Here is a 15,505-nt window from a genome sequence, read left to right as displayed (position 1 = left end):
TTCTTCAACCCAGGCTAAGGCCCAACCCACCCTACCCAAAACACGAGTCAGTTCTGTGTCAAGCTACCCCAACCAATTAACCACCTAACCCTGACCAGCCCACCCAGCTCACACAGGGACCACCTCTACCCCAAGATCAAATGTTGTTACTAACGTTGTTTAGTCTCAAATGACCGGTGCACTAAAGTGACCTAACCCAAACCTGGCCAAAGCCATGCAAATATTAAAAAAGGCTATTAAGGACCAACTAGACCCACTACTTTCTTTTTTATTCCATTTTAATCCCACTGGCCATACAATTCTCATTTTAAAAAGCAATGACTAGCAAAAATAGAGCTTTTATTTAGAGGCAAAGGAAGTTTTACATTGTAGTCATAAATCATATTAACTGATCATGGTATTAAAGTGAGACAATATGGAAGATAGAGTGCTATGAAGAACTGCATATGGTATTAAACTCCAGTAGCGACAGTACTTTGTACAGCAGCCAAGGTGTGGTGAATGCATAATTGCTTCAAGATATATACCCCAACACAAGTAAAAGCATAAACAAGCGAGACCTTAATAATAACTACATAGCCTCACAGGTTTACGCTGAGAATCGACAGAAATCAGTCGGAATACAGTAACTACTGATCAATGCACCTAGATATAAGACGGATTACTGCAGTTATTCAATAAAGAAATTTTCCGGAAGACCTACTGTTACATATAAGGAGACCGCCTGAGTGGATTCTCTCCCGCTGTATCCATCTTTCTGAAAGGAAACCCTCATTGCTTGTAAGCTTTAGATAATCATCTATATCCACCTGCGATTTTCTGGGCACTCGAGATAAAAGTTGGCTTTTGTAGCTCTCAACCACTCCAGATTTGCTGGAATTTCCTACATCCAAAGAGAAGCTATTGGCAACTCCAGGACTCCAACTCCCACGGCTACTTTTGGAACTTGAACTTTGTTCTTGCTCATCCCCAGCAGTCATCTGCCATCCAATGTAGAGAGTTAAAAATGTTGTTATACGAAACTTTAATAGTGAGACTTATATTGGATCCCAACATAGTTTTCTACATGCCACTTTACAAATTCACATGATCACTAATTGTTGAACTCCATTTTCCAATAACAAAACTCGTATGACCCACAATCTTTTTTACGTTTACTACAGCGTTGAAAAAAGTGTGAACATTATCATGACTTGAAACAACTATTTAATGGAAATGGTTTTATTCAGATTTCAGAAGCCAGAGTCTCTCCACCAGTTATGAGCCACAAACCAAGAAATTTTCAAGACCCTCCTTGGATGGAGATAATCAACTGGCAACAAGGTTATTTTTTTACAAAAAATTCTACGAAAGCAATCCCCAAATGCTAGGAAAGGAAGGAAATTCTCCACTAAACCTTTGCCATTTTGGTTTTACCACAGAAAACAGAGATGAAAAAATTGACTTTTAGCAATAATTAACAGAAGTTTTTTCTCATCTGTAAAATTGTTAATTTAGTATCGCAACAAAGATTTTACCTACATTGGGTGAGATGAAAAATTATACTCTCTAGTTTCTCAATCTCACCACGGATGTTTTAGAAGACAAAACATCCATTCAAATACAATGAAATGACCCAACTATTACTTGTATCTAAACAACCATTGGAGTTTAACATATTACATGCTTAAAGCTACAATTACAGAGTGGAATGTTGGAAATTTTTTGTAACACCCAACCAATTTGAAAGTAGTATGGTAAAGGGTATAAAGAAGTATTTTACTTGTGGCGCTAGTAATTTACCTTTTTATCTTGAGATAAACCGTCAACTACTACATTAATCCAGTCTATTAAGCTTTGCCTTCTTTAATTCTGTTAACTATGACCACTTCAACACTTGAACAAACCTCTTTTATCCAACAATAGAAGAGTAAATGCTATAGGAGAGTAAGGAGATTATACATGTATTTTTATTTTAATATTTTATGATGTATGGTCTATTGATCTCCTTACTCTCTCCTGTAGCATTAGCTCTTCAATGACCAGGTTTTGCTTCACATTAACTAAGATACTCCAATTCTTGAACAAACTTCCAAAAGCCCCCCACCCTCCTAAAAAAAAAAGACACCTAGTGGCCTGATCATTTATTCTCTTCCTATCTAAGTTTTCCATGAATACTATTGCAATTGTGGACTTACGGTTCTTCATAGACAACAAGCATAATAAAAAATAAAAAGCACACTTCAAGTGGTCATATGCCTTTTGTGGTATAGAAGGGCGAATTTGATGAGAGGCATACCGCATACCCCTTGAGGCACATGTCAATTTTTCCACATTTTTTTATTGCTTATCATATGTGTCTCACTTCAAAGCAGCACACTGGGCTAAACAAATTCACTTTTTCTCAAAATAAAAGAACATAAAAATACTTCCTCCGTTTCTTTATAATCGCAATGTTTAAAATTATACACTATTCACCCAACCTTCTTTGACCGTCTTTTATGATTCATTCATTAAAAAAGAAACACATATGAGTTCTTGTTAGATTTTTTTGGTACACTTTCAAAATATTAAAATTTCATAATTAAAGATATTAATGGTACTCCCTCCATCCCCGAATAATTGACACGTCGGCCTTATTTTTCACTATTCAAGTACTAACTTTGACCATAGTTTTATAGTAACGTAACAAATCAAATTTTATCTTGAAACATGTTAGATAGGTATTAACTAACAACATAATTCAAGATAAATTCTTTTACGGTTTCAAGATAAAAGATGGTATTATGGAGCTTTAAGTTAATACCAATCTTTAAAAAAAAAACACTTGACCTTATTGCATTAAATGTAGCTCTTACTTTTCACCTTTTAATTGTTATATGAAATCACTTGACCTTATTGCATTAAATGTAGCTCCACCTTTGTCATTCCCAACAATGCTTCAACAGCCTCATCCTTTTATGGTCGTTACCATATCAAATATCCTCAAACAAAACACCACAAATTATTCATCATTGCATGTCCATATTTTTTATCTTGTAACTGTTTGTAACAAGTTTTTTTTTTTTTTTTGACAAAATTGGCCGCAACAACTTGAACTTTTAAAAAGTTGCACCCAACAGCACGAACTTTGACTAGTAGCTCAAACAACATGAACTTTGACAAAATGTGCACGAAACATCATAAATGAGTGTTGCCATCTGAGATTCTACCGAAAACAACCCGTATGTAATATTTTATTATTTTTGTAATACCCCGTATTTTTGAAACGTGTTTATATTTAATTCATTAATTAGTATTCTCTTAAAAAGGGTATTTTAGTAATTTATTTTACTATTTAAATTTTGGCTCCAAAAGTATTTTAAAAACTCAATTATTATTTTTGGATTTTGGATAAGATTTATTATCCATTTATTTTATTTTAAAAACCGAATTATTTATATACATTTCGGATATTTTAACTAATCAAAAATTATATTTTAATTTTTTAATTAGGATGTCCGAATTTCCTAAATAATAAGCTATGATTTTCAAATTTTCCAAGTGTAGAAAATCTGATTTTCTTAGTGAATTTATTTAGTGAATAATTAATATTTTCTTAATTAATTATCTTATACAATATATTTTATTTACACAATTATTTTTAATTCCTTAAAACTAGCAAATTATTTCCCTAAATATCTAAAGGGAGGTATGAAAATATGAGTTTAGGAAAACTCAAATTTTCTGCCACCATGATGGATTTTTAGGTGATTTATTTTGGTAAATTGTATTTTTAATTATCTCCTTAAAATCTCTTATTTTCCTTAATTTATATTTTCCTTCTCACAAAGATTTGATCATCTTATTTTCCTATCTTATTTCATCTTCGATTATTCCCTAAATAACCTCTTTTGTCATATTATTTTCATGACAAACACATTTTCCTACATTCTATTATTCTTACTCACCTTAAAATAAAAAAATACTCCTTTATACCTCTCATATTCTTCACACCAAAAATCCAATTCTCTTCTTCTCTCTTATTCTTCTTTTCCCTAAACCTTTTCATACTTTTCTTCTCCTCTTTTTAGACAAATCATCCCGTTTATCTTTGAAGCCAGAAAAATCCTTGAGGTTAGGCTCAAGAATCACCCAATTCGGAGTTATATTGAAGGAGTTATGACCTCTGCAAGTTCTGCCTATTCTTTCCAATTCAATTCTCTTTATTCCTATTCCTTTATCTTCTTCATGGTTAGTTTTTTAAAATACAAATACCTATTTCAAAGCTACAATTTTATATTAAAGTATTATTTTTAAAGACTTTTATAGTCCATGCACATTAGATTTGAGTTTATGTTGTGATAACCTTATGGTTATATTATTTGCAAGGTGTATTTGTGATTGAACTTTGAAAGTGTGAAATATTGATTGATATTCGGAATCAAGGTTCTTGAGTTTCTTTTTGTGTAGTTTTGCTAGCAAGGATCAAGGTACGTTTAAGTGGCTAGATGTCTTTGAAAGTAATTGGTTTGAATAACATGCTTTTGAATGATTTTATGATGATTGAATTAAATTGATTTGAACTACGATTTTGAAATGAATTATGTTTGGAGGTATTGATTTTAATACTACCTCCGTTAATTTTTATGGGCAACTGTGGAATATTTTATATCTCACAAATAAAACCCCAAAGTTGCACATAAAAATTAACAAATGTAGTATTTGTTTTAATAAAAGTATTTTTAATGGATTGATTTTTAAATCATGTTTTGAATGATTTGAATTATTTATCATGTTTAAATAAAGGATTTGATTTTAAAAGGTTTGTTGAATTAAATAAAAGTTTTTAAAGGAATAGTTGTTGGTTTTGAAAAGCTAATAATTAATATGAGATTTTATTCTCGGGTATTTATTTAAAAGGTTTTGATTTTGAAAGTATGTGGAATTATTAAAAAGGAGTTTGAATTAAAATGAAATTATTGGATATTAGAAGGATTTATTAAACCATTGAAATTATTATTATTAATGTTTTATAAGCATGTTGGTAATCCAAGTATACGGATTTGGTTTATTGACCGGGTCTTTCCTTAAGAATAGCCTTGTAATATAAGGAGACTAGCTTTGGAGGTGTGCACAATTGGGTGAGGAATTAGATTAAAAGGAATTGGTTTTTAATAAAGGAATTGGTTTTATTAACTATTATTTTGAATATTGAATCATTGGAATCGTACTTAGCATATTTTGCTAATCCGTATTTCCTATTTGTTTTGGTTTGCCTTGACTATTTTCAGGTGAAGTCATGAATGAGCATACGGGAGTCCCGGGACTTTCTTCACCTAGTTTAAGAATGTTGGTCTAGTCTTTATTTTGAATACTCATAACAATGTTACTATTTTTACAAGTATTAATAAAAGAAAGTTGAGTTCTCGCTTCAAGTTTTGTTAATTGAGTTAAGTATTTTGAGTAGCCTTGCGTAATCACGCGGCGGTAATACGCCCAAGTGTATATCTACGGTATAATTATACGTATTATACTAGTATCTCTATAGAGGGAGATTTGGGGTTGTTACAATTTTTCTTCTTTTATTAATTTTTAAATGTAATTATATTAGACTTTTTTTTGTAAAAGGTAGAAAAAAAAAATACCATGTAATTAGTATCTCACGTGCTTCCTAATTTCTCAATTACTTCACTATTCTTCCCACACCTACCCACTGACATACATCCCAATTAGAGGGAAAAAAAAAACTCAAATGGATGAAGAACACCATTGATAGGCGAAGAAGAAGATCCAATCGTAGTGAAATCACGCAAGCGTCGTCCTTGTGCTGGCTAGTTCACGAACCTAGAAAGCTTGAGCTCAACCTATTGTTCATCGTTTAGGAGAAGGCAAACAATAACAATAATGAAACATTGGAAGCACAATTGAAGCAAATGAAGAACAAATTGATTGTTGGAGCGGAGATTCAAGGTTTCATGGATAGGAGAAAGTTTGTGGAGTTGCAAATGGAGCTAAAGTCTGTAAAAGCTTAAAATAGGACTTTCAAGCAAAACCAAAAAATTATGGGTTGCAGGGAAAAGATGTATATGATAAACTAAAAAGCACATGAGATACTAATTACATGGTAATTATATTTTCTTTTTACAAAAAAACCTAATGTAATTGCATTAAAAAATTAATAAAAAGAAGAAAATAATAAAATATTACATATGGGTTGTTTCCGGTAGAATCTCCGGCAACAATCATTTATGATGTTTCGTGCACCTTACGTCAAAGTTTGTGTTGTTTGAGCTACTAGTCAAAGTTCGTGTTGTTGAGCGCAAGTTCTTAAAAGTTCATGCTGTTGCAGCCAATTTCGCCTTTTTTTTTTTTTTTGTGTAAAGAGTCATGCATTTTTCCAATTTTGCATATTATCTTCTCATATTGAGTAATTCAATTGTAAATTTTTACTTTTCTATCTTTTGATTCTTTAAAACAATTTTTTTTTTAAAGAGTTAAGTGAAGTCAACTGACTCGTCTTCGTATGGTCACCACCTTATCAAATATCTACAAACAAAACACCACAAATTATCAACGTTGAAACTACACTTGTTAGTATGGTTGACTTAAGTTCTTAAATAGTTCATACACACCACTATTTGAAACTATTACTCATGAGATTGTCTACTCTAGTCTCTAGCAACACGTCCTACATCACTTGGGTTTGTCAGGCTATATAAATTATTGTTTGGTTCATTTTATTGGAAACCTAAGACCCACCATTTTCTACATCACTTGGGTTTGTCAGGCTATATAAATTATTGTTTGGTTCATTTTATTGGAAACCTAAGACCCACCATTTTCCCACTCTTTTCTTGTACTTCCACTAAAAAGGAAACACAGGACATTCTGGCACACACTTATGGCCTTATGCCCACCAATCCCGACGACATTAAACTTCCACAAGCAAACTTCTGGCTCATTACAAAGGTACTTCAAAAAAATCAACATATACAAATGCAATTAGAGTACCTGTTCAATCAGCATGTTATTTTTGCGGGTTATTAAGCCAAAGAAGCTCGTCAAACAAGACCTTGAGGGCTAGACAGCTCTAAATATCAATCATTGATTCGCTAAATGGTTGTGACTCGTTAATTTAATGAGCTTCGTGAAAAATTACTTATATGTAAGGTAAGCATCAGTACTCAATTTTCCTCCATTATTACCCCATCACCTCTTCTACTACTTGTTCCCTCACCAAACTAAGTCTCATAAAGTCATAAGTGCCATATAATTAACTGTAAGGCTGCTGGATATTATCTAAAGAAAAACGTCAATAACAAAGGGTATGGGTTACCAAGGCAAATGCCAGCGGTGCCATGCTTATGACCATTATCTCTATATCTTCACGAAAAAATTCCGCAAACCCATCCTACCCTCCCACCACCATCCAACCCACAACAATTACCAAAAGCTAACATGGCCATGGTAACCCAACTCACCTCAGCCACCTTTTAGCGGTTAGATATTAGAGCTTCTCACCATGTCCCTTGTGGTCTAACTAGCTAGGGAGTAGTGACCCTTCTTTTATTCTAGCCTTGACTATTGTGAAAGCTCGGGTAATTAATTGGCATCATAGATTCATAAACTTGGCCATCCATCTTTAGCTGTTTTCAAATTTTTATTTTCACAATTTAAACTGAAAGTCTTTAGTTCCTCAGTTTTGATTTTTTAAAAAGTTAATCATGTCAATGTAATAAGAGTCATAAGCTCCCTTTTACCGATCAATTTTAATTCCTCATTTCTCTTGAGCTTGTTTACATTGATTTATGGACATCTCCAAATGATTTTATAAATGCATTCAGATATCATGACATTATAGTTGATCATTTCACGAATTACATATGGATTTTTCCACTCAAAATAATTTTGACACAAAATCCGTGTTCATTAGGTTCAAAGCATTAGTTCAAATTTACTTTTTTTGAAGGTCAAATAAATACATCTTATATTCTAATAATGGTGGAGAACAAATAGGAATTTAGGCATTATTCTATTGTATCATGTGGTTCAACTAATTTAAACATATTGATAGCAATGAGAAATCATTTAGACAAAATGTCTCAGATCAGTAAAAGCAAAGTCAAACTGTTACTCTTTATAATGAACATACCCTGAAAATCCTCGATACGTCAAATGGGGGGGGGGGGGGGGGGGGTTTAACCAGTAACAACTTCTCTTGTTGGAAGTAACACAGATCAATGCTTTGATCAAGATAAAATATGAAAGCTTTTCATTTGGTACAGGGTTGTTGCACTTGGTGACATGAAATAGTAAAGCAAGTGATTCAATTTTTCCTATAGCTTTTCTATGGCGTTCCACACCAAATCATAAAAGTATCCGCTGTTGGTAACTTTGCAATCATGTGGAGCATCATTCAATTATATTAATCAGTTATGTAAGCAAATTTGACAAGATAACATGTCAACGATACCATAAACAGCAATGCATGGACGTAGCAAATTACAAGGTGCAAATATTAAACAGTACATTACCTCCTGTGAACCCTGTAGAACAGTTGTTGGAGTTGTAGGATGTTGCTTATCATCACTTCCCAGAAGAGGAGTGCCATCATCGCCAGTCTCCCACTTCAACCAAGGAAGAACAACCCCATCCATTTCACCAGGAAGCAAATCAGATCTCATTGGACTTTTAAAATATTCTGTATCTCCGTATTGCCAGGTTGGCTTTACTGCACCCCCAAAAACAGAACTGGTATCACTCCGTTCACCATCAAATGATGAGATATCAGTTTCTTCAACACTGGAAATAAATTCGTCAATAATTTTATCAGCCTCTTCTACCAATTGCTTAGGCATTCTGATTGTGTCAGTACTTCTCTGAAATTCACAAATGGAGAGTTTCAGAAACTGTCTAAATAAATGACAAGCAAACGATTTTTTTCTTGAATGAGATGTGCACTTCCTGTGCTTCTAAAGCAGTGAGGATCCCTGGTTAAGATAATATGTACCTTTCTTCCTCTAGCAGCTCTTTTAACAGGAGTGCTCTTTGGATGAGGAAGCAGTTCTCCAACAATTTTTTTTAGCTCTTTACCACGCTCCTCCTCCAGCATTATTTCAGCAAGGAGTTCTTGTTTACGCTTTTCAGACTGTGACAAGCAGAGGATTAGCATACGGTATTACGGTTACTTGACTATCAGATCAACAACAGTTGATAAGCACTCAGCGGATGAGATGAACCTTACCATCAAATGATTTCTGATTATAACGAATAATGAACACATGCATGACTTCATACTAAATAATTAAGCAATAAGGCATACACTAAGACCTACCTCTTCCAGTTTTGACTTATAATTCCTCCTAACAGTTGAAACAGCCTTAAGAGCATCAGAGTCTGATGACTGAAGACCATTGTTACTAGCCAACTCTGACAGTTGGTTCTCAGCCTTAACCTGTACATACATGCTGTCAGTTATTTTTCTTAGGACAGCTCCCAAAAAGGAAAGCATAAGAAACAGATAGTGTTAAGGAAATATTTTAACCCAAACACCTGAGGAGAAACCAAACCTGTCTATAATCTAGCCTAATATCTTTGGCAGGATTCGTATAGTCTTTTTGCAATGCTTTGGACCATTGCCCATGTCCACTTGCCTGTGGTTCCTGTAAGTCATGAAAAATATAATGAAGGTGAGGTACACATAAGAGTAAAGATTCAGACACATAAAAGACAATTAATTTGGATAACAGCAAGCAAATCACTTACTGTATCCAACACCTCCTTCCTTAATATATATAGGGAAAAAAAAAAAAAAAAAAAAAAAAAAAAAAAAAACCAACACACTCCAGAACATAACCTTATTTTGTTTGGAGGCAGTTTGCATGTCTTTCATTCTCCGGTTAGCATTGTAACAAGCATCATTCCCTTCATCATCAGTTAGGGTGGAGGAATAGCTCTGAGAGTTATAACAACAGTTTTAGAATATAATAAGCAGGATACCTAGATGCTTAAAGATGAATATAACTGTATTAGTACAACACTGAACCACCGACAGAAATGCTCCAGTCCAAACAGCTTCTTCAAGCTAGGGGTTTGAGGTAAGCAATTTATAATGAACCTACAGTAGAAAGCATCAACAGGTTTGGAATGGAAAGAGAGATAGGGTGGCACTTACAGAGTACCCATCATATGACCTCAAGAGATCTTTCTGGCTAGAGGACCTCCACAATCCTCTTCGCTGATTAGAAGATGTTGGCTGCATTGCAGCCTTTTGTTTGCTCCACGTGTTAAGATCTTTGGCTTTCACAAGACTCCTGTTTTTCTGAATGTGTTCATTCTGTAATTCCAAGTAATCAGAAGCCGTGTCACACAAAAATCAAGAGATAAGTTACTCGCTAGAAGGTGCTAACACAATCAGCAAACATGTTTGCAATATTATCAGCTAAAAAGAAAAGGAAAGGAAACTAATTCAGCAACATGTGTAATCAGTAAGTCTCTTAACTAATAGTCTACCTCTGATGATTGTATTCTCTTTCTCAACTCATATCAATATTTCCTCCATTTCTCAATACTTGCAACAATTTGACTTTCATGCTTGACACATAGTTTTGATGATTAACATCTTTGGTTATCTACAAGGAAATAATTTCAAAGTATACACTAACAGTTACCCAGCAACAATTTACAAATTAACATTATTCCTTTTTATATATCAACAATATATAAATGTGGTCAAATTTAATAAGTAGATGGTACAAATAATTAGCGTTGCATGTAATACCTCCTCTCTTTTTTTTCTTTTCTTTTTTTTTAAGACTCACTTATTATACTGTAGATAGTTTAAAAGTTGTGTGGGTGTAGGAAATAGTAAGTTTGTAAAACGAGGTAGGAGGGAGGATGTAAAAGATGGTTGGGACTAAGAAAAAGTAAGAGAGGTAGTATGGAAAGGGATAAATATCATGAGGTAAGAGGGAAAGATGGTAGGGTATGCCAAAAATGGAATATAACTGAAGAGCAGCCGTAAATGGGAAAGTGAGTAGGAAACAAAAAAACCTAGAGGTAGTGTAAGTTAAGACAAACAGGAAGTATATTTTTGAAACCTTTGAAGTAGGCTTCGGGCACTTTTATTGCTGACCATTCTGCTTGCCATGCTTGGCCAGAGAGAGGGGAAGACTAGGTCACTCACCACCATACTCCAAAGATGTTTGAAGTTTAAACTGGCCCAGTTTTACAAGATACACAGAGTGGTGCTTATGGGAAAATGCACACTTTCTAATGATTGAAAGCTAAATAATGCATTTGTAGCATTGACGTCCAAAAATCATCAAATTGCCTCGACAATACTTATTACTGTTATTAGAAGTAACAAATATATTTGTCAACTGTGACACTAACAAGTAGTTGTCTTCAATGATGCATTGTCTGCAGATTTCAGTTCATCTCCTTGTTCCTAATATATACCAGTTATTATCTAAGAGCTGGCAGATTCACATTAACACAAACAGATAATTTTATAAACAACTCTTATAAAGGGTGAAAAAGACCACTGGAATCAGGATCCTTCGCAATGATTTGAATTGATATTTTTATCCCTTCACCAGATATCACCCTTTTTGCACAATACACATACATGCACACACAACTGGCTATAACATTTTTGTACTCTACAAACAGACACCCAATCCAACAAGTGAGTTAACAGATCCTCATTTTATCTGTCTTCCCTAAAGAATGAATAAAAATAAGTCATTATTCTCTACTTTCCTTTTACTTCCCATTTTCTGGTCATTTCACTCCCCCACCTCCCACCCTTTTCTCTCTTGTATATTACCCACTCGTAAAGATCAAGTAAAGAAGTAAAATTGTCACCCTACAAAAGTGCTCTAAGAAGACAACCCAATCATTAATACAGCATGGACCGATAGTCCAAAAGATGTTTTGATTTTTTCTAATGGAATCAAAGGAAGTGATCTAGCATATGACTTCCAGACTAAGAAAGAGGCACCCTCGGTAAGACTATTTGAGACAGCACAGCATACACAAGAGCTATCAGGTGGGTCAAGGAAAATGTGGAAATGATGAAGATAACATGCTCACAGTTACAACATTTTGGTTGTAAGAACTATATTTGCCATTTTTACTCATCAAATTAAACAAAAAATGAAGTCATATAGGTAAAACTGCAAAATTTTGTAGATGTTTATGTCAAATCTTTATTAATTCTTGTGACATGAAATATTGTGTCAAATAGTATGCCTATAAGGCTATGAAATTCAAGCAATAATCGATATACATGCTCTCCAAAGATAGCCTAGGTAATACCTAATTAGGTAACTAATTACTCGGTTTTGTATTAGTTGACACATTTCTTTTTGGTTAAGTTCTTTTTAGTTGACACATTTCTTTTTTTTGGTAAGTTTTGTGATGTAAAATTCCTATATTACCCTTATATAACATTAATTTTAAACAAAATTACCTACTTTTCCTCTAATATTTGATTAGTTACACCATTTGCACTTAACAACTCCCTTTATGTCTATGACCCACCCCACCCATCCAGCATTCATCTTCCGGCTTTTGATGAATACACACTCTATCTAATCTTTTACCTCATAATAATAGTCCACTAATACTTCCCTGCCATTGTATTAAATGTAAAACATTTTCAATGAAAGATTATTTTTCATGGAAAACATGTTTTCAAGGAAAACCACAATTACATTCAGTTTCCTTAGTTTAGTTCCTTAAAAAGAAAAGTTAAACTACCTTTCGTTTCATGTTATGTGCAACATTTACTAAAAATAGAAAATACAAATTATGTGCAACAAATGTTTTATTTTCATTTTAAATTGTCAAATCCCTCTATCTCTCTCATCATCACATGCATCTCTATCTTTCTTTCTCCATTTAACACTAAAACCCAAATTTCACCTTCTAGTTCGTGACAAGCTCTTTGTTGCACACAATATGAAACGGAGGTAATAGAAAAATTATAAATAGGAGGTGAAAATTTGAGGATGGATGAGAGAAAAGTATAAAGGAGTTAAGAAATAGGGAGGTAAATGTGGCTTTCCTTATTTTTACAAAGGAAATGTTTTTCACCAAATCACCACTAAGGATGCAATTTTTCACCCATTTACAAACCAAACAAAGGAAAATGAGATTAAATGGAAAATTTGTTTTTATATCTAACCAAACGAGGCCTGGGATGAAAACCACATATTTCTTTTGGTTTTTTTTTTTTTTTCTAATAGTTGCAACAATTAAAGATAATCACTAGTCTTCATAACTTTAATTATTAATATCTTTACTTTTCTATAAAAGAAAACTGAAAAAAATAAATAAATAAATAAAATTAAAATTATAAATGATATTAATACTTTGCAATTGGCATAATATCTTTTTTTTTTAAAAAAAACTAATAAAAAATTATAGTCAAATTTCGTACTCTTTATTTTCGTTTTGCTTGTTACATTTTGACTTTTATAATTGACTTATAAAAAATCATAGTATAAACACACAAAAATATAAACATCAAAACTATATAATGTGGGGATTGAGTTAGATTTGGCTTGATATGTATTCATGATTAAGCATGTGCATTAGAGATTGTAGCAATCAAAATGTAACTTATAAAAAGGACGGAGGGGCACATAATACTCCATTGTGTAAACATCTAATCCCTATAACCTTAAAAAACAAAGGAAAATTAAATTAAATTGACATGAAATTTCTCAAAATATTAACCACAAACTCACAAGTATTGGAAAATGCTATACGTAGCGCTTATGGCTACATATAAGCATTAAATTTACACTTGGAAATCGTAAAAATTTAAGAAATCATCAAAATATAAATACTAATTACACTAATTTACGCCTGTTTTTGTCATGAATTCCTAGTTTTATACAATTTCCAAGAGTGTATTTATTGCTATATAGCCCTTAGGACTACATATAGCATTAACCTATCATTATTTATAAGGAGTACCATCTTCCAAATTGGCATATAATCTATGGCATCAAGAAACATTAAAAAGATAGCTTTACAAAACAGTGCATATAACACAAAACCACAATCATACAAACAAAATCCCTCGCCCTCTTCAAAAGTTAATACACCCAACATAATGAGTACTTACTTTCTCTCAACATTGACTCCAAATAAAGAGAGGAAAAAAAAAATTAATTAATATGATAGGTCCTATTAATTAAACTAGCAATTTCAATCCACAAATTGACCCACATCCATATATCACATCAACTTTAAATTCCGCCAAAAATTCAAAACTTTCAACCAAATTAATCAATCAAAACCCCTAATTCTCCAAAAATCACAACAAACTTAAAATACTTACTAAAATTCCATACCTCAGAATCGCTAATTTGATAATTCCGAGCAACAGAAAGCGACCGCCTCCTTCTAGAAGCACCACCATCAAAATCGCCATTTTTCTCGCCAAAATTCTTACTCCTCAGCTCACCAACCCTAGCCCCACGCCTAGAAACCGACCTTCCTCTCCGATGCGACGCCGTTTTATCATCTCTATTTGCAGAAGAAACCTCATCAGAAGTAGTTCGCCCTCTTTCACCAATATCACTCGACGAAAACATCTCAATCGCAAGATCATCGAGACTAATCTCAGGAACACCAGAACCTCGTACTGTATTTACAAATTTACCCCTACGACTCGCCGACGGCGGTTACTCCGGCGAGACCTCCGCCGGAAGTCGGTGCGAAAAGCGGCTGACACTCCGTGAACGGCGGTGGTGCGACGACGATGATGTGGAGTTCCGACTAGTACTGGAGTTGGAATTGGAGTCTCCTCCGATTGATGTTCGCCGTGTTGTTGACCTGAATGCTGCCGTCGCCATTGTTGATGGAGGAGAGAGAAAATGAGAGAGTTGAATTAGGGTTTAGTGAAGAACATTTTTGGAGGAGAGAGAAAATTTGAGCAAAAATGGCGTTGTGTTTGTTCACGGGAAAGAGCTGAATGGAGCTCTTCAAAGTAGTATAATGGCGGAGAAGACGAAATTTGGGGGATTTGAAATTGTGTCGTACTTTAATATTTATACGTCTTGAATATTTTATTGTTGGAGCGTTGATATTAATTTGAAATGGTATGAATTTGAATTATTATTGATATTTACAACGAGAACAACCATTTAGGACTGGCAAATTGGCAATAATTTTTGGTTCCCTTAATTCATTAACAACATATGATTGAAATAATTTGTAACATTTATGTATTTATGGAGTGTGTGATTGACTTGTTTCTTATACTTCCTCCATTGTTTTTTTATTGCATAATAAAGGATTTCACGCTTGTCAATGCATTACTCTAGCTATCAATATATTTAATAATACTTTTGTAAAAATTATAAAAATTTGATATTTGAAAAGTAGAGTTCGATACAAATCTAAATAGATCTCACATGACTATATTTTTGCTAATGTATAAATCACAAATGATGGTCAAAGGAGATTAAGTGAATAGTGTAAAAGTCCTAATGGTGCAATAAAATAAAAACGGAGGAAGTATTTT

General features: G+C 33.3%; 1 protein-coding gene across 1 annotated transcript; it reads right to left on the bottom strand.

Annotated features, from left to right (window-relative positions):
- Positions 1 to 423: 423 nt before the first annotated feature.
- LOC145586475 (uncharacterized) lies at positions 424 to 15,072 on the bottom strand. Its single transcript, XM_081643320.1, has 8 exons — positions 14,331 to 15,072; positions 10,136 to 10,297; positions 9,818 to 9,916; positions 9,531 to 9,623; positions 9,296 to 9,415; positions 8,972 to 9,109; positions 8,496 to 8,840; positions 424 to 980 (listed from the first exon to the last, which is right to left on the bottom strand). Exons 1-8 carry the CDS (start codon positions 14,571 to 14,573, stop codon positions 675 to 677), a joined length of 1,506 nt encoding a protein of 501 aa, XP_081499446.1. The 5' UTR covers positions 14,574 to 15,072; the 3' UTR covers positions 424 to 674.
- Positions 15,073 to 15,505: the final 433 nt, after the last annotated feature.

The sequence above is a fragment of the Chenopodium album genome, chromosome 2 (assembly GCF_948465745.1).
Source record: "Chenopodium album chromosome 2, dcCheAlbu1.1, whole genome shotgun sequence".
NCBI lineage: Eukaryota > Viridiplantae > Streptophyta > Magnoliopsida > Caryophyllales > Amaranthaceae > Chenopodium > Chenopodium album.
The sequence above is the reverse complement of the archived record's forward strand: the minus strand, read 5'-3'. Positions and strand labels throughout refer to the sequence as shown.

Excerpts from the sequence above, each read along its gene's own strand:
- LOC145586475 (XM_081643320.1), bottom strand. The coding sequence starts at position 14,573 with ATGTTTTCGTCGAGTGATATTGGTGAAAGAGGGCGAACTACTTCTGAT. Across the intron at positions 9,416-9,530 it reads TTAGGCTAGATTATAGACAG|GTTAAGGCTGAGAACCAACT; the intron begins GTTTGGTTTCTC and ends ATGTATGTACAG. Across the intron at positions 8,841-8,971 it reads GAGCTGCTAGAGGAAGAAAG|AGAAGTACTGACACAATCAG; the intron begins GTACATATTATC and ends TGTGAATTTCAG.